General features: G+C 44.2%; 1 protein-coding gene across 4 annotated transcripts in view; it reads left to right on the top strand.

Moving 5' to 3' along the window:
- STEAP3 (STEAP3 metalloreductase) overlaps positions 1-5,730 on the top strand; it is a 54,285-nt gene extending 48,555 nt beyond the window's left edge. For all 4 annotated transcript variants that reach the window (XM_064484694.1, XM_064484695.1, XM_031451276.2 and 1 more), the window contains exon 5: positions 3,067-5,730. In XM_064484694.1, the coding sequence (XP_064340764.1) occupies positions 3,067-3,348 (282 nt within the window). In that variant the 3' untranslated portion in view covers positions 3,349-5,730. The remainder of the gene's footprint in view (positions 1-3,066) is intronic.
- The last annotated feature ends 14,426 nt before the right edge of the window (positions 5,731-20,156 follow it).

The following is a 20,156-nucleotide window of genomic DNA, read 5'->3' as shown; positions in this document are numbered from 1 at the left end:
TTTTGATTATTGTAGCTTTGTAGTATTGTCTGAGTCCAGGAAGCATGATTCCTCCAGCTCTGTTCTTCTTTCTCAAGATTGTTTTGGCTATTCAGGGTATTCTGTGTTTCCATACATATTTTAAAATTATTTGTTCTAGTTCTGTGAAAAATGCCGTTGGGATTTTGGTAGGGATTGCACTGAATCTGTAGATTGCCTTGGGCATATACATGATTGTGTTAAGTTGTTGATCTTCTAATTTCAGTGCATTTTTAAAACCCTGCATTTGTACTCTCCTTCCCTCGTGATGATTGTTTTTGATACCATAGTTTATATCTAATTGTTTTTTTATATCCCTTGTCAGCTTATTGTGGATATAGATGATTTTACCACTTTTGTCTTTTAACCATCCTACTAGTTTTATGCCTGGATGATTTCCTACCTTTATTGTATGTTTGCCTTTACTGATGTGTTTTTTCATTTGGTAATTTTCTTTTTCTTTTTCACCTAGAGAAGTTCCTTTAAATTTTGTTGTAAAGCTGGTTTTGTGGTGCTGAACTCTTAGCTCTTCCTTGTCTGTAAAGCTTTTGATCTCTCCATTAAATCTGAGTGAAGGGTAGGGAGCATATAGCTCAAGTGGTAGAATGCATGCTTAGCATGCACGAGGTCTTGGGTTCAATCCCCAGTACCTCCTCCAAATATAAAATAAATAAATAAGCCTAATTACCTCCCCCTCACAAAACAGAGAAAAAAAAACTTCCAGCTTCTTGCTCTGTGCATCCATTCTCCTCCTGAGTTCTTTGATCATCTTTTACAATCATGACCCTGAACTTTTTCTCAGGTAGATTGCGTGTCTCTACTTCACTTAGTTCTTCTGGGGTTTTATCTTGTTCCTTCGTCTGGAACATGTTGCCCTCATGTTGTCTATGTTGCTGTTTGTATTTTGATTTATCTGTAGCTTAGTTACATTTCCTGGCCTTGGAGAAGTGGCCTTCTGTAGGAGACATCCTCTGTGTTCCAGGAGCAGACTCCCCTCTTGTCAACTAAGCTATATGCTCTAGGGAATCCTCCTGTGACAGTTGTGTGGTCCCTTCATTGTTGCAGGACGACTACATGGGCAGTCTGGTAGGCTTGGATGTGTTGGCCCCTAGTCTGGTTAGTTGCCAGGCCTTGCCTTGTGCAGAGGCTGCCAGCTGCTGGTTGGCGGGGCCTGGTCACGAGGTGGTTGACTGCAGAACCCCAGGGGGCCCCAGGGCTAGTGCTGGCTCACTAATGCGTGGGGTCAGGGTCCAGAAGACTCCAGGGCTGTTGCCCACCCACTGGTGGGTGAAGCTAAGTCCTGAGGCTACTGCTAGATACTAGCCGGCAGAGCCGGGTCCTGGAATCTGGCCGCAGGGCCTGGGATTCCCAGAGCTGGTGTCAGATCACTTGGCAGGGTAGGGACGAAAAACGGTTCCTGACACAATTGTGTACGGGGTCTGAGGGGTCCCAAAGCGTGTGTTGGCCTGCTAGTGGGCCAGTCAGGGCCCCGCTGGTCCCACGGTAGGATCTGACCTTCTGTGGGATCATAATTTTCTCGCATCTGATGTCGGCCTCCTGGTAGCTAAGGCTGATCCGGAGGTTACAGCAGGCTTCCTGGAAGGCAGAGCTCATGCCTGCCCACTGGTGGGTGGAGCTGGGTCCTGGCCCTCTGGTGGGCGGGGCCATGTCTAGAGGCGTGTTGAGAGGCCACTGTGGGCTCAGGAAGTATTTATCCAGCCCATCTGCTGATGGGTGGGTCTGTGTCCCAGCCCAGTTAGTTACATGGCCTGAGGTGTCTCAGCACCGGCACCTACAGGCTCTTGGGTGGGTCCAGGTCTTGGTTCTAATGAGCCAGAGGGAGGATCCCACGGTGGCACCTGCCTGCACTGGTGTCCACGTGGTAGACAAAACTCACAAGCATGGCTGCCACCAGTGTCTGTGCCCAGGGTGAGCCACACTGCCCACCCCCACCCCTTCTCCTGGAGACTCGTCAAGAGACTCGCCAAGACCAGCAGGTAGTTCCAGCCCAGGCTGCTATCAAATTACTGCTTTTTCCCTGGGTCCAGAGCAGGTGAGAGTTTGTGTGTGCCCTTTAAAGAGAAGTTTCTATTTCCCCCAGTCCGATGAGACTCCCAAAATTAAACCCTGCTGGCCTTCAAAGCTAAGTGGTCTGGGAGCTCATCTTCCCAGTGCAGGAACCCAGGCGGGGGAGCCTGATGTCAGTCTCAGAACCCACTGTTGTGGGAGAACCTCTGCAGTGTAATTATTCTCCAGGTTGTGGGTCGCCCACCCGGGGGTATAGGACTGATTACATTGCAAGCCTACCTCACCTACCTGTCTTGTTGTGGTTCCTTCTGTATGTCTTTAGTTATGGAAGAACTTTTCTGGTAAGTTCTAATCTTCCACATATATATATATATGTATATATGTGTATGTATGTATATGTGTGTATATATATATCAATGGTAATTCTGCAAATAGTTGTGATTTTGCTGTGCTCACAAGAGGTGAACTCAGGGTCTTTCTACTCCGCTATCTTGGTCAATTTCCCTTTGTGTTTATCTTTAAATCAACTTAACTTCCAATTCACTTTTTATCTGGCCTTATCTTAGGCCAAATATTATCTGTGAAATTATTATTTTGCTATGTTAGCAGACATTTAGTACTCTAATATACATTAAAATATGCACAAAACTAGGAACTTGTTTTTAAATGTCTTGCAATTTAATTCAATCTTAAGTCCTCTGGCAGCCACCAGAGGCATGAATAATACAGTTTGGGGAAAGCGTTGTTATTTTATCAAATCCTCATGAACCAATCAATCCTTCGACACTTCAGAGTATGAACATTATTCCTGATTTTCCGTTCGAGAGACTGAGGCTCAGAGAATTTAAGTAGTAATAAGATCATGCGGAGAACACATGACAGGGCTGGGCTTTGAACCGGGGACCCTACTAAAGCCGCCCTCCTTCTGGCCCCTCCGCCAGGCAAGCCCACGAGCTATTGGTGGGGTCACAGTGTCCGTCCTCACCTTGGCCTCATTCCCGCTTTCCTTTTCCCCCACAGTCCACTCTGGGCTTTGTGGGCCTGGTGCTAAGCACCCTGCACACGCTCACCTATGGCTGGACCCGCGCCTTCGAGGAGAGCCGCTACAAGTTCTACCTGCCCCCGACCTTCACACTCACGCTGCTGGTGCCCTGTGTCGTCATCCTGGCCAAAGGCCTGTTCCTCCTGCCCTGCTTCAGCCGCAGACTCACCAAGATCCGGAAAGGCTGGGAGAAGGATGGCGCCGTCAATTTCACGCGGCCCGTGGACCACGCCCTGGCCCAGAAGACGAGCCACGTGTGAGGTGCCTGCACCCGGCTCCGGAAACCAGACAGAGGCAGGAGGGTGCCCAGGGCCTGTCAGGACACCTCATCGTGATCACGCAGGACAGCGGGATTACACACCGATTGGTGGTTTCAGGTCTGACTTCCTGGGACGTATGCGGTAATCTTTAGAATGAGGCACTCGTGTGTGTGATGTATATGTCCATATCGATTTCATATATGTAACAGGATTTGCAATTATACTTCCTTAGCTAAACAGCTGAGTCCCTGAGACTTCAACTTGCAGATTGAAAAGCAAGTGCCAGATGTTAGGAGAACGGCAGCTCCCACTGTTGTGACCTTGGCAGAGAGGCACAGGCTTGTTTGCACAGAAAAGGCAGCGAGAGGCTTGTACTTCAGTGGATTTGATCCATTTGTGCCCCCGCCTCCACCCTCTTTTTGCTGCTTTCCCAAGGCTTTTGCAGAGCTGGGGCTCTGAGGTGACAGGGCAGGCAGGAGCTCTGCCCGCAGCCCAATTTGGAGGCACAGTCCCCAGTGAGCAGGGGCTGTAGCCGGAGGCCGGCAGGGATTGAGGGCAGTGGGGGTGAGCCTGTGTCTGTGCCCGGGGAGCCCCATGAAGGTCCACCCTTTGCCAGGGGAGGGGTTGGAGCTGAGGCTGCCCCCACTAATCCTCCCTGTGCTGGGGAGATTTTTTTTTTCCTGAAAGAAGTCACCATGGCAGCTGCGAACTGATCATCCTGTGGGAGTGTGAAGTCACCTCCTTGCCAAAGCCACTAATGAACCCTGTCTTGAGAACAAGTGTAATTTCTTTCCCTCCTTTAAGTTGGTGATGACCGTTCTTTAAACCACTGTGCCTTCTCACCTTTTAAATCATTAGTTTGAATGTCTCCCAGGAAGGCCGGGAGCAGACCCTTTAAAAGTTGGTTCAAGGGGGAGGGGAAAGCAAGGCAGAGAGCCCTCAGCATGACAGCCCGTCTCTCTCTGGACCTGCCCGGGGGGCTGGGGGGCCGATTATCCTCATGGTACTGGTCCTGCAGGACACTAGGGACCTCTTTTGATGTCTTCTGCTGCCACCAGGCAGAGAACCTGCCTTCTGAGCACCCTGAAAATCACACTGGCTCCAAGTTTCTACTAATGAATCGTTGTTTCAGAATAGCTGGGAGGGTCTTTTCCGCCAAAGCTGCAAACTGGAAACACTGCTGCTCCAAAGGACTAAGAGGCCACAGGACTTGTGTCCTTGAATCACAGGCCACCCCTCACTGATTCGTACTGAAACTGTTTTTATTTCCCCTGTGGAGAGACGGTGATTCTCAGCTGAGCCTCTAAACCCCTGGCAGAACCAGGATGATGTGTTTGAACACATAGCGGGGTGCAATCTTGACAAAAGACATCAGTGAGACGCACCCCGAGGGGCAGTGTTGGTCACGCTTATATTCGTAGGTTGCCTGGGCCAGAGGGCATCTTAGGGTGGAATAAAGAGTCAGCCAGCAAAAGCTGAGCCAATAGTGCTGCGGAAGAGGCTGCCCCTGCCTCCCCACGGAGGCTGCATGAGCTCATGTCTGAGGAGCGCATTAGGGTCCTTTAGCAAAAAGGAAAAAAAAAAAGCCAAGAGTAAGCACATCTCATTAGGCCCGAGATGGATGTAGGGAAGGCATTACAGGCGAGGCTGCCGGCTTCCTGCAGATGTTTTCCATCTGCGGCTCCAAGACTGAGTGGCACGAGCTTCTCTCCCAGGTGGGCCCTGGTGGAGCAGCAGCCGTGGCCCCCAGAGAGGCTCGCTGGAGAGGAGGCAGCAGCAACAGAGATGGCAGCATTTGCTTGACAAAACGAGGGCCCATCCCTTCCCTGCTGATAGGAAGCAGGGAGAACGTGGGCAGCGGGGACCCACCAAGGATCGTCAACCCGGGTCGGTACCAGCTGCCTTTCTTCTCTGGCCCTCCCCACGCCTGGGAAGCTCCCTTATGCCAAAGATGCTGACCCCGAGCAAAGTCCAGTGTGCTCCCTGCCCTTCTCCACCCACCTCCTGCTGCAGGTGCCCCTCAGGAGGGAACAGGTACCAGCAGAGGACTTGGCCACCGACTGACTGGACCATCAGCTCCTGAAAGGCAGGGAGGGCTATGTGTTTGGCCTTGACCTGGTGTCTGCAGCTGCTTTTCCCTACCTCATCCGGCAGCCGGCAACAGCACCCCCATGAGAGCAAGTCACTCCCTTACAGCCTGGGGAATCCCATGTGCCTCTGGGTACAAAAGTGCCTGAACCAAAGTGCTCTGGAAACCCTAAATGCCGTGGACGGAGGTTGAATGTTTAAAATCTATGCCATTAAAACAGTCTGTGCATTTTGTTTTTACCTTGTAGAGCTTGACTAAGCAGCAGCGAAAATAAACAGATAACCTTCCGCGAATTTCAGGCTTTTAGTTCTGTCACATTGATCGCCTGCGCGTTCGTTCACACGATCGTTGGCCCGGGCAGCCTTCCGACTGGAGACTGCTCTGAGTCAGGCCACGTGCAAGGCGAGCACAGGACGATCTGGGCTGGGGCTCACCTGAGGAAGGGACCTACAGATCCTCAGCAACAGCCCAGTACAGACATGGACGGGGCCCGGGTGACAAAGGGCAAGGGTATGGGAAAGGAGGACCCAAAGCCAGTGGCGGGAGGGAAGGCTTCCTGGAGGGAGCGGTGTCTGCACTGTGGTCTGAAGGCTGGAACCGGAATGTGGGTCCGAGCAGCAGCGCTTCTCAAACTACAAGGTGCATACGGATCTTGTTCAAACACAGGTTTGGATTCAGGGGTCTGGGATGCGGCTGGAGGCTGTGCTTTTAATAAGTTTCCAGATGACACACAGGGCTGATCCTCAGACACTGAGTAACAAGGGCTTCGATGGCTTCCTTTGTCTCGGCTCTGCTAGACAGTCTATGGCCCACAAACCAGTGCATCTCTGCCCCTTAAGCTTCCTCTGGACTCTGGTCCCCTGGCTGCCCTGACGAGATATGCCTCTGTACACTGCTGCAGTGGCTGCAACCCCTGTTCTCTTAAAGGCAGAGGGCGAAAACACTGCACCAGAGCCACAGCCTTGCATTCTGTGTGCTCCGTGTAAGATGCCCCCGGGTGGACCCCCACGGCAGCCCTGGGTCCATCCAGAAGACAGGACACCCACCTGCCATGCAGTCCAGCTTTTCTACTGAAGTAACCAGAATTGTCTAACTGTACTGGGAAATTAAAAAATCATGTGCAGAAAGCAGTCTAGTGGCTAAAAACCCGTTTCTTGGGAACAATAACCAAAAGATGGCCTTGCCATTTTGAGCACATGAAAAGAGTTTTCCAAAGTGAGAAACATAGCTGGAGAACAAATTCACTGCACATAATTTTCAACAGGAAAAAAAAAAGTCTTGTGCTTGGAGGTTTGTTTTTCTACTCTTTGTCCTTCCAGATAGTTTATCTTAGTTCAGTTTGATCTCCAGTAGTTACTGAAAATGCTTTGGCTTCATTTTTGTTTTCTCTGTTCTGAAATGAACAGTCACAAATGGAACCTTTGATGCACTTAGCAACCAAAAAGCTTCCCCTGCCAATCCTCCCATAAAGTGAATAATCAACCCCTTGTTTACTAAGTGTTGATTTCATTTATTGGATCAGAAACCCAACTTATTTCTATAATTTCCATCATATGCAGAACCTACTTTTGTAAATCTAATTTTACCTAACAGTTCAAACTTTTCCCCAACCAGAGAATTCATTAGAGTTTTAACTTCCTGAAGAGTCTTCCTGCTATAAAGAAACTAGTTCCTGGACAAAAAAACATACTTTTTAATGCACTGCTGAACTCTCAGGAGGTAAGAGATATCACCAGGGCAGAAAATAAATGGGAACACACATGCACACACAAATAAATAAACTAAACAATGCTCTCCTTGGCTGCTGGCAGAAGCAAATTTGAATTCTTTCTGGAGAAAAGCAACTTCAGTTCATATCAACCAAATAAGAACTCAATATCTAAGATCAACAAACCACAGGTAAGAATCAGCAGAAACACAACTCCAAGGAATAGAATTATCAAAATAGAATAATGAAATACTAAATATCTAAAGAATTAAAAAGTAGAGTCATGAAAATAAGTAAGCAATGAGACACTATGAAAGGGCCAGGCATGATGAAAAACAGAACCTTCAGAAATGAAAAAGTATTGGAAACAAACCTAACACGATAGAAAATCAATAAATTCTAAAATGGAGCTGAAGAAATTACCCAGATGGCGAAAAAGAGACAAATGGATTTAAAAATATAAAAGAGAGGTTAAAAGAAAGTTTAAAATTTAAAAGTCTAAAATTAAAAATCTAATACACAAAAAACTAGAGTTCCAGAAAAAAAAAATGGAGAGGCAAATTTTAAATTGTACATGTTAAAATGGTAAATTTTATGTTATATGGATTTTACCCAAATAAAAATACCAAGAACTCTGGTTTATCAAAAGGCAGCATAAATAATGTGAAATAAAAACAGAAAATACATTTTGTAAGAACTAAAATCAATTTTTGAAAATGACAACACAAAAGAAAACTGGACAAAAGATATGAACAGGCAATTCACAGAAAAGGATAAATAGGGAGAAATAAACATATGGAAACATGTCTGACCGCATTAGGATTCAGGAAAATGGAAATGAAGACGACAAAGAGCAAACCATTTCCCTCCAGCAGATGTGGAAAGTTCAGAAGTCTGACGGTGCCAAGTGTTGGCAAGCATGTGGGTTAATGGGGACTTTTTATTCCGACAATGACAGCAGAAATTGATATAACAACTTCAGAAAACAATTTACAGTTATCATTGTAATATCAAATATTTGCCCTAAGAACCTATAATTTCTCCCCTCAATATAACTCAGAAAAATTCTTATAGGTGAACAATAAACGCTATAAAAATATTCATGGGGCTTCTGGAAAGGCAGCAATCTTGATGGTTTAATTTCTCCTAATCCTTCATAAAGATACATGAGCAGCTCAGATTGCAAAACTGAAAACCCAGGGGCAATCACAATGACAAACTAGATGATACAGACCCCACAAACCCTAAAACCTGACTGAGTGAAGACACACCTACAAGAACCTGCACGTCATAGCAACAGAGCATGTGACAGATGGAAGAACCTCAAATGAGTCACAGGGAAATCCAGCAGGCCCACTGGAGAAGGGCAGCAGATGCGGGGAGGGGTCTGCTCACTCCCACAGCGGTGGGGACAAGGGGCGGAGCCTGGAAGGGCCAGTAGAGCCTGGGCCTGAGAAGCGCTCAGAGCTGACCAGCTCAGGCTCACATCTAGGACTAGTCTCAACTAGAAGGAACTGCCAGGAGCAGAATCCAAAGGGAGCAGGTCCGTAATTAAAGTAAGTCAGATAGAGAAAGACAAGTATCGCATGATATCACTTATATGTGGAAACTAAAAAAAAAACAAACAAAAAAACCCCAAATTCTATTTACAAACCAAAAACAGACTTCATAGACATAGAAAACAAACTATGGTTACCAAAGGGGAAAATGTGGGGAGGGATAAATTAGGGGTTGGGGATTAACAGACACATTACTAAGTATAAAATAGATAAACAGCAAGAACCTACTGTATAGCACAGGGAACCATATTCAGTTTCTTCTAATAACATAAAATGGAAAAGAATCTGAAAATAAAATATATATATTTGTATATGTGTAACTGAATCACTTTGCTGTACACCTGAAATTAACAGTTAATCAACTACATTTCAATAAAATGCAAAAAAAATTTTAAATTTTAAAGAAGGGAGCAGGTCAGGGAAATAGTGAAAAAGAATAAAAAGAGGATCCAGATAAAAGTAGTCAGGAGATCTCAGGAAGCCAGGTGCCACAGTTCCCTAATACTTAACAAAAACAACAGAAGAGGGTACTCTAAAGTTGTAAAATTGGAACAACTCTTAGATTATAGGAGTTTTCCATAAGTTCAGGAAATCTAATATTATGTACACATAAGTAACAGAAAAGGATTGAAGTTAAATCCCATACAGTTATTCAAGGAAAAAATAAGGAGCAGACTAACATCCCTGCAGATTATAAAAGCACGCCAGAGATACACAGGGATGGAAACTATAGCCTAATGTTTCAAAATGGCAAGGTGTAGGAGGGTAATAGCTCAGTGGTAGAGTGCATGCTTAGCATGCATGAGGTCCTGGGTTCAATCCCCAGGACCTCCATTAAAAATAAAACAATCCCCCGCCCCAAAATTTTCTTTTAAAAAAGCAAGGGAATGAGAAATCCAGAATTCAGGACGGTTTTTATCTAGAAGGAAGCAAAGAGGATGGGGTAGGGAAGGTACCCATAAGCTATTTTCTTAAGCTGTGTGTACTTTTCATTACTGTTTCATAATTTACAAATATGTTTATATTAAAAGTCTATCAGCTCTCAGCATTTGGTGGTATCTTCTGAGAAGCCTCCGTGCCATGAGAGCAAAGCAGAGGAAGGATCAAATGCTCAGGCTGAAGCGCAAAAGAAGAAAGATGAGGCAGAGATCCAAGTGAACTTGAACACCCATGGAAGCCACAGGAGCAGAAGCAAGGAAAGCCAGAGGACAGGGATGCTGATAGAAACTGTTGGACTGCATGCCTACTGTCTAGAACTTGTCTCAAAGGATCTGGAACATCTATTGCCATTCTGATCGCCTCCACCACCTTTAAGAGACCCATCTTGCTTGTATCAAAATGGTCTCTTTTGGTCCTTTGCCCTGGATCTGTGATATTCTGGACTAGTTCTGTTCTCAGTTGTGGCTGAATGTAACATGTGTACGATAAATCATCTCTTCTGCTGTCTTAGCTAAAGGAGAAACAAGTTTATCAGATCTGCACACACAGAATTAAAAATTACAATGTAATTCTCCCTTTCATCTGCCATTCATTCATTCATTCAGTTAGTCACTCAACAAGTGGTTACAGTGTGCCTACTCTATGCCTGACACCATGCTAGGTTCTAGGACAGAACCGTGAACAAGTCACCACTGCTCCCCTACTGTAGCTCGCAGCCTCCTAGGACTTGTCATATCACTGGAGGTGGTGCTGAGCATGAAGCAGCTTTTTAAAAATCTGCAGAACTGAGAGCCAGGAGGATCCACAATCAGAACAATCAATTTCAGAATAACTGGGAGATACCTTCTTAGCATCACTTGAAGGAGGTAATTTAAAATTAAGCAGTCAACACATATATCCAGAGGGAATTCTGATTTGAAAAGATACATGCACCCAAATGTTCATAGCTATTTACAATAGCCAAGGCATGGAAGCAACCTAAATGTCCATCGACAGATGACTGGATAAAGAAGATGTGATATATATACACAATGGAATACTACTCAGCCATAAAAAAGAATGAAATAATGCCATTTGCTGCAGCACGGACGGACCTGGAGATCATCCTTAGTGAAGCCAGAAAGAGAAAGAAAAAATACCACGTATCACTTATATGTGGAATTTTTCAAAAAAGACACACATGAACTTGAAGAAACTGACTCACAAGACATAGAAAGAAAGCTTATGGTTACCAAAGGGGAAAGAGTGGGGATAAACTAGGAGTTTGGGATTAACAGATACACAGTACTATATATAAAATAGATAAATAAGGATTTACTGTATAGCACAAGGAACTATATTTAATATCTTGTAATAACCTATAATAGAAAAGAACCTGAGAAAATATATTTAGTTATATAAATATACTTATAAATAAAACTGAATCACTTTGCTGTACACCTGAAACTAACATAACACTAAATCATCTGAACTTCAGTTTAAAAAAAAAAAGAAACTAAGGAGTGTGCTGTGTGGTACAATTGTGCAACTCCATTGCCAGTACATAACCGCTGTAAAGGCAGCAGTGTACGTATGCATGCATGTGCACACGCGTGTGTGTATGTGTATCCGTGGATGCACATTCATTCTATTACAGATACATCATCTACTGCAGCAGGTCGTCTCTAATACAGAATCTACCTGCAAGTTTTATTTGCAGCTCCAGTGACCCCCTTGGGCGCAGCTGCCGTGTCTGTGGTCCACTCACTTTCTCACACTGGCCTGGGTAGCCCCTAGCCACACTCATTAGTTCTCCTTCACAATTTCTGCCATTTCCAAATAGCACGCGAAACTTATTTTTTCATTTCCATGTTTTCTTCATATCAACTCACTTTTTTCCTCGAATACATTAATTTTTAAAGTGTTCCTTCTGGAGAGGTAGCACAGCACAGAGGTTAAGAACACAGTCTGGAGCCCCGGTTTCAACACCGCTTCTGCCCCTTCCTAACCTGAGTTAATCGCCTCGTGACTCGGTTTCCCCATCTATAAAATGAGGGTGATTATAGTTCTTATCACAAAGGTTTATGAGAATTGTAGGACTGTCTCTTTGTGAAGTGTTTGAAACAGGCTTTCCACAGAGTAAGTGCTGTATGAGTGTTTGCTAAATAAATACCTCTAAGGTAAATGGAAAGCTAGTATTACTGGCCATAAAATCTTAAGGCAAATAAAACCTTAAAAACAAAATAGGATTACTAAAGCCTAGCTAGATATTTACCTGCTAAAAAGCTCAGTGGAGTGCCCCTGGTCTCTTTATAATTATAAAACAGACAAGACAGAACGAGGCTAGAGAAATCTTAAGGACATCCTGACACCAGAGTGAGGCCCCCCTCTTCACTCAACCAGAAGACCAGGAGGGTGAGTGAAGCAAAGAGTAACTTTCTCATTGGGCCACCACCAGAAATCATCCCCAGATACACAAGGAATAGGCTGTAGGTGCTCTGGAAAGTTCTGTTAAGACCATTAAGACATAAAAATTTGGGCAAGTGAGACGTGTCCCAAGAAGCACATATAAATGAAAAATGAAACCAGGCATTCCTGGGTCGATCTATTTCTCACCAACATCCCTGAGTTGAGAGTGAAATATCTTCCACTGAGAGGCTGGCTCTGATGCAGAGACTTCGTTTTCGCTTTGAATTGAAGCTTTGTAGTACAAGGCGCTGCCAGTGGGACTGTCACTTAAGCCTCCTCTCCATCCTTTGTCTTGAGGTGACTCAGCACTTCCAGCAGGTGATGCCAGGTGACAGCCTACAGCCAACTTGCCTTCTCTTCTCTTTTGCAGGCAGAGCAGGCTTAATTTTCATGTATTTATTCTTTCCGCCACCAGTGTCACCTGAGACGGACGGCTGGAGGGGTAGCGTAGATTTGGGATCTTGGCACCACTGGACCTCCTGTTCTGTGTGGCCCAGGTTAGAGCGCCTGTAAGGTGTCAGTCTCAACGGGCCCTGATGGATGGGGTCAGCACCCTGGACAGCCTCCCTCCGGAAGAGGATTCAAGGTGATGTTTAGCAAGCAGAGCTCCATCCCTGGAGCACACAGTACTGCATAATCAACTCGACACCAAAACAACAAAAATGGGAAGGGAAGATTAAAAAATAATCCAAATTTCATAGCACTGAAGGGTGTGATGAGATGGGGAATAGGGTAAATGCATGAAGCCCAGAATCACAAAAACGCTCTCATTTCACTCTTTTAAATAAACCTCAAGGCTCAGGTAGGAGGCAACATTCTTGCCCTTGGGAGAATTCTTCTTAGTCCCTCTGAGCATGTCCACTTCAGAGGTTCTCTCTTTGTGGATGAGCGCAGGAGGAGCTGGGAATGCTGGCCACCTAAGTGAGTGTCTTGAATAACTAATGGGGGCGTTCTCAGTTGAGTGAGAACCTAATATGCCCCTCAGTACAGAAAATCTCTTGATAGGGCCCTCAGTGGGAGGCCCAGGGATCGGGAGAGAAGCTGGCTTCAGGCTGGATGCCTCTGGAGGCACCAAGGGTCAGCAGGGGCGAGCGGACGGCAAGAGGGTACACAGGTCAGCACTCTGCAGCCTCTGCTGGCATCGCCCTGCCCTCCCAGGCTTGGGTTTATATGATGTGCTCACCTGCCCACAATACAGCCACCCCCTTCTCCCCACGTCCCTGGGCAGATAGCCCAGGGTTTGCCCTGGTTCTGACTTTCTCCTCCCTCTGTCCTCCCTGCACCCCTCCCGCCTGCTCCCAGTTCTCCCCTTTCTCTTCACCATGTCCTGTGTCTATTTTAGTGTTGAAAGGCTGGCACTGGAAGATTTTTCCATGTCTAGATGCCGTACTATCAAATCCAAAAATCAGAAATCGGGCTTTGACAATGGGACCAAATCTTGGAAACAGACTTGCCAGGAAGTTCAGGATACAATCCCTATTGGCACGATGGAATGACCACAGACATTCAGGAGCACAACTAAGACATCCAGAATCAGCTTCTTGGTAGAATCTGGCTTTTCTGCTCACCCATGATGTAAAAATGGTTTCAGACATCATGCTCACTCCTCCTCTCAGCAACATCTTTTCTCCTTCCTAATGCTGGACTTCCTAGAAGCCTTCCATAATTACCCAGAACCCAACCTCAGTGTCTCCGTGTCCTCTCATAACCAGATGAGTGCTCCCTGCTAACTGGCATGAAAGAGAATGCATATCCAGCCAATGACAAGAGCTCCCTGTCCCTTACTGAGCCATAGCATGAACAGGCACTGTGCTGGACAGACATGTGATGACACCCCAAGAAGTAGGCACCATTAGCCTAATTTTACAATGAGGAAAATGGGACTCAAAGCAAACTGGACAGGGGGGAGGTTTATAGCTCAGTGGCAGAGTGCCACGCTTAGCATGCACGAGGTCCTGGGTTCAATCCTCAGTACCTCTGCTAAATCAGTCAATCAATCATTCAATCCCAATTATCGCCCCTAGCCCCTCAAAAAAGTTTTTAAGTCTAAAAAAAAGGGTTTAAACAACTTTTTTAGTAAATCGCCCAGAGTCATATGGACACCAGACCCTCTGCTCTTAACTACCGTGTCACTGTGTCACACAGAATCCCCCAGAGACCTCAGTGGGTCACTGGGTTTGTGCAGTACTGATTTAGGTATATATTCTCAAATTACCTCCAACCCAAGAATACTGCTTCAGGGTTTCTCAGGCTCTTACCATATGGAAATACTAAAGTACAGCGGCCCATGTTCATTTTGTATACTGTGAATTTTTTTTTGCAACCTAATGGCTAAAACAATTTTCATATTTAAAACTTAAAAACATGTACTGGGAAAGGATATACTTGCACAACACGGGGAATACAGTCAATATGTTGTAATAACTAAATGGAAAGTAACTGTAATAATTGTATAAAAATTGTTAGATTACATTAAAAAACATACACATGGATAAAAAAATAAAAAGAAACAAATATACCATGGGAATTTGCCAACGGAATCTTATGGTTGATAATCTTCTAAAGGACTTAACCCAGAATTTCACAGGAATAAATTTAGATTTAACTCTCTATGGGCTGTATGTGACGGTGGCTGTAGGGACCCCCAGCAAATTAATGAGCTTCAGCTTTGTCATCTGTAAGGAGGGGACATGATAGTGTTGTCCCAGGATTGTGGAGAAGATCAGATAAGGGCATTCCTATCCAAAACACCACCACAATCCTCAGTAAACACTGGTCCTCTTAGAATTTCCTTATTGGGTTTCTTAAAATAATTACACACATTTGTTTGCATGTTCTTACTAAATTCTTAAAAATCAGTAATTTAGTCAAATCCAATTCATTTACATATACATATATATAATACACTCATCTCCTGTGCATAAAATCAGTTGAAAAGAATGACACAGTAACTATCAGCTGACATTTTATTTAACTTGATAGAATGCCATTGTCTCAGTACAAAGTGACCTTAACTGCTTCGAAATTCCTTCCTTATTTTTATGGCAACAAATCATATGGTGAAGGAAGACCTTCGTCAGGGTCATCCAACTCCGGATGGCTTCTTTGGGGATCTGTGCAAGCATCTCTGAGGACTCTGGAGGAAATTCTCAGTAATTGGTTTTAATGGGGCTTCTTTTGAGAATATATATCCCACAGGATCTGTCCTGTCTCCCTTTCTACATACCAGGTCCTCAGTAGAGGGGACTATATTTTCTCTGTCTTTTGTGTCCCACTGCCAACACCTCACTGATTCAAATCAACAGATACATTTCAAACAGGCAGTGCATATCCAAACCTGTCAGGGCATGGAGACAATATAAAAAAGAAGCAGAAATTGTGGCCCTCCCTGTGAGTCACAGATAATCTCATCCAGCAATCTTGGCACAGGCTGAGTTATCTAAATATTATTGCTGGTATATGAATTTCTTAATAGAAGTTCCAGAAAGCCAAGTTAACTTTTAGAAAAATACATGATGCAATAAGGAAAGCAAATCCACTTGTTCATACATAAATAAACAGAGCTACACATTTATTAAGCCCTGATATGTGCCAGGCAGGGGAGCTCCAACAGCAAACAAGACCCAATCCCCAAACTCCAGGAGAGCCCTATCTTGCAGGGAAGATCAGCGTGTGAAAAAGCAAGGCCATGGCATGTTATGAGCACTACGAAGGACTGCCAGGACCTGGTGAGGACCCAAAAAGAGCACAGTCAAGGCCACTGGCTGTGAGGGGGTGGGGGGTGGGGTCAGAAAAGATCTTAGAGATGAGGTGATACTTGGCGGTGTCTCCTAAGATGAATGTTTGTCTGGTGGAGTGGAGCATTCTGGAGAACAGGGGAGAAACCACAGCAGCATGGTGTGTCCAGAGAGAAGAGGTGGTGGGGACAGAGGAGGGCTGTGGCAGCTGGGAGGGGGGTATCAACTCACACAACGAGAGAAAAGGTTGGAGATGTGCCTCAAGATTAAACCCAGAAGTCCCCACACCACACTAGAGTGTGCACTTTTATCCTGAAGGAACACGGGGACCCATCATCAGGTGGTTTGAAACAGGGAGGGACCCAGTCTGACTTGCATTTCTAAAAGATTACTCTGGAGGGGAGGGTATAGCTCAGTGGTAGAGTGCATGCTTAGCATGCCCGAGGTCCTGGGCTCAATCTCCAGTACCTCCATTAAATAAGTAAACCTAATTACCTTGCTCACCCCAAAAAAACCCAAAAAATAAAAATAAAAGATTACCCTGGTAGCATGCATGATGGAGGGACTCGATGGATGGGAGTTTGCAGGTAAGGACACCAGATGGGAAAATGTCTCAATGGTCAAGATGAAAAATGATGAGGGCCCAAAGCAGGACAGTGGCAGTGGAAAGAGAAAGGGAGGGCAGTCTTGTGAGAGGTTAACTCCAGAAATTCTGAGCTCCCTCATCTTGAGGAGGCATCAGAAAGCAGTGAAAGGGAGAGGGTGTGGAAATAAGGGAACCCTCCTACACTGTTGGTGAGAATGTAGTTTGGTGCAGCCGTTATGGAAAACAGCATGGAGATAACTCAAAAAACTAAATATAGACTTAACATATGATCCAGCAATCCCACTCCTGGGCTTATATCTGAAGAAAATTCTAATTCAAAAAGACACATGCACCTCAGTGTTCCCAGAAGCACTATTACAACAGCCAAGACATGGAGACAACCTAAACATCCACTGACACATGACTAGATTAAAAAGTTATATATATACAATGGAATATTACTCAGCCATTAAAAAGAATAAAATAATGCCATTTGCAGCAACATGGATGACCTGGAGATACTAAATGAAGTAAGCTAGAAAGAGAAAGAAAAATACCATATGATATCACATATATGAGGAATCTTAAAAAAAAAACGACACAAATGAACTTATTTACCAAACAGGGACAGACTTACAGACATGAAAAATAAACTTATGGTTACTGGGGGGGAAAAGAGGTTGGGAGGGATAAATTGGGAGTTTGGGATTTGCAGATACTAACTACTATATATAAAATAGATAAACAATAAGGTCCTACTGTATAGTGCAGGGAACTATATTCAATACTTTGTAATAGCCTATAATGGAAAGGAATATGAAAAGGAATATTCTTTTATATATACTATATATATATTATGTAATATAGATTATATAACATATTATTTATGTTATAGATATATAAATGAATCATTATGCTGTACACCAGAAATTAACTCAACATTGTAAGTCAACTATACTTCAATTTAAAAAAAAACAATAAGGAGATTTCTTTTTTAAAAGAAGAAAGTGGTAAATGCAAATCAAAACTACAATGAGGTATCAACTCACACCAGTCAGAATGGCCATCATTCAAAAATCCACAAACGACAAATGCTGGAGAGGCTGTGCAGAAAAGGGAACCCTCCTACACTGCTAGTGGGAATGCAGTTTGGTGCAGCCACTGTGGGAAACTGTATGGAGATTCCTCAAAAGACTAGGAATAGACTTACCATATGACCCAGGAATCCCGCTTCTGGGCTTATATCCAGAAGGAACCCTACTTCAGGATGACACCTGCACCCCAATGTTCATAGCAGCACTATTCACAATAGCCAAGACATGGAAACAGCCTAAATGTCCATCAACAGATGACTGGATAAAGAAGATGTGGTATATTTATACAATGGAATACTATTCAGCCATAAAAACCGACAACATAACGCCATTTGCAGCAACATGGATGCTCCTGGAGAACGTCATTCTAAGTGAAGTAAGCCAGAAAGAGAAAGAAAAATACCATATGAGATCGCTCATATTTGGAATCTAAAAGACAAACAAACAAAGCATAAATACAAAACAGAAATAGACTCATAGACATAGAATACAAACTTGTGATTGCCAAGGGGGTGGGGGGTGGGAAGGGATAGACTGGGATTTCAAAATTGTTGAATAGATAAACAAGATTATACTGTATAGCACAGGAAATATATACAAGATCTTATGGTAGCTCACAGAGAAAAAAATGTGAAAATGAATATATGTGTGTTCATGTATAACTGAAAAATTGTGCTCTGCACTGGAATTTGACACAACATTGTAAAATGATTATAAATCAATAAAAAAAAAACTTTAAAAAATAAAATAAAAGAAGGAAGTAGTGAAAGGCAAAGAAGGATATCATTCACTCCAGCTACAATTAGGAAAAATTTTTCTAGTAAAGCTGGTGAGTCTGAGGAACGTCCCTTTTACCCTTAGAGTCCTTCCTGCCTTCCTGACAAAGATAGTGTGATAGCTGGTCATGAGCAAGCTCCGAGCCCCAGCGCCATCACAGAATAGACGGGTAACTAAGTGCGTAAATCTAGTGCCCACGGGCTCAACGCCAGCTGTTCTCAGACCTGGCTCGGTCTCTCTTCACATGGTCCAGCTTGTCCTGCAGAGGTTGCTGACCCTTGTTGGGGGAAAGATACTCAGACTTGGCATTTTTAAATATGGCTTTCGTCACTCATGGAAGGTCTACATGAAGGAAGCCCCAGCAGCCAGAAGCCAGGCAATTAGAACACTCCAGTCCTTAACACACGGATATCACAGGTCCTCTCTGCACTCAAGATCCACCCTCACTGCCGTCCCTGCCTCAAGGGCCTTCTGACCACACGTCAGAAGGCACTACACAGGGTGGCTGATCATGTATTTTTTGATAAGAAGTCAGATAAACATTTGAAAACCATGGGGAACATCTCAGTTTTTGTTCAGAACAAAGGGGAGCATGAACTTGAAGATCTGTTAAGAGGACGTGATGTTTGTTCAGAGAGATTAAGGATCTTTTTTGATTACTTAAGTTTTTAACTAAATCTGTGATATGAAGTTCTGGTGGTTCTGGAAGAAACTGATTTCCTCAAAAGCCTTTCGAGATAACAATAAACCTCTCTTCACTCCTGAAGGAGGAGGTTCGATTTGGACAAAATTCTGTGCTTTTTTTTTTAATACAACAGAATTGCTCTCACTTAAATTCCAATTTCTTATAATAATAGAGTTGTTCTTCAGTTAGGTAAGTTGGGAGAGTGATTTGTACCATATACATACTTTCCAAACATACAAAAATGAGGACCCCAAACTCATCTATGGTGACAGAAATCAGAACAATGGCTTCTGACAGTGGAAAGGCAGGAAGGGAACTGAAAAAGGGCACAAAGGACATTTCTAGGGGAGGAGGAGGCACGTTCTGTAAAGATACAGATAGGGATGGAGGTTACACATTTGTCACAACTCGTAGAACTGTACACTTACGATCCTTGCATTTTGCTGTATGTAAATCATCCTTCAACTTTTAGAAAAAAAAAAAGGGGGAAAGAAGCAAGCAGGTTTCCAGTTCAACGTGATAGACTGACCCTATTCGTTATAGTGTCTCCCCTAGAAACTCCGCTGTCATGAGGGTAAGGGGATAACAGAGGTATAAGCCCATGAAGACAAAGAGACCAGGACAAAAGACATGAGGGACCAGGGAAGTCATCCCAGTTTTGAGATGGAAAGTGGATCAAGGAATAGGAATTGCCAGCGTAGAGTTGAGAAGCTCCAAATAAGGTGCTCACAGGAAGTGAGAAGAAGCTGGTTGACTCACCTTCCGAAACCTGGGAGCCTCGGGTCTGGACTCTGGGACCCAGAGCATCATTCAGGAGGCCCCACCCACGCACAGAGCGCTTGTAAGCAGCTGTCTGGCACCTCAAGCTTTAATATAATTGACAGACATTGGAGAAATAACTCTACCACATGAGAAAGAAATTAAAGCAAACTGGACAAAGGAACCCAGAGGACACAGAGACAATGCGAGGAGCAGAATTTAAATAAAACCACAACTAACATCTTGAGAGAGAGAGAGAAAAGAAGCTAATGCACCCATAAGAGAAGACAAGGACGCTGTAGAAAGGAAATAGAGAACTGTAAGTTGAAAACTGAAAACATGATTGCAGAAATCTCTAAAAATCAACAGAGGGGAGGGTATAGCTCAAGCGGCAGAGCGTGTGCACGAGGTCCTGGGTTGAATCTCC

This window comes from Camelus dromedarius, chromosome 4 (genome assembly GCF_036321535.1).
Source record: "Camelus dromedarius isolate mCamDro1 chromosome 4, mCamDro1.pat, whole genome shotgun sequence".
Classification (NCBI taxonomy): Eukaryota; Metazoa; Chordata; class Mammalia; order Artiodactyla; family Camelidae; genus Camelus; species Camelus dromedarius.
The sequence above is the reverse complement of the archived record's forward strand: the minus strand, read 5'-3'. Positions and strand labels throughout refer to the sequence as shown.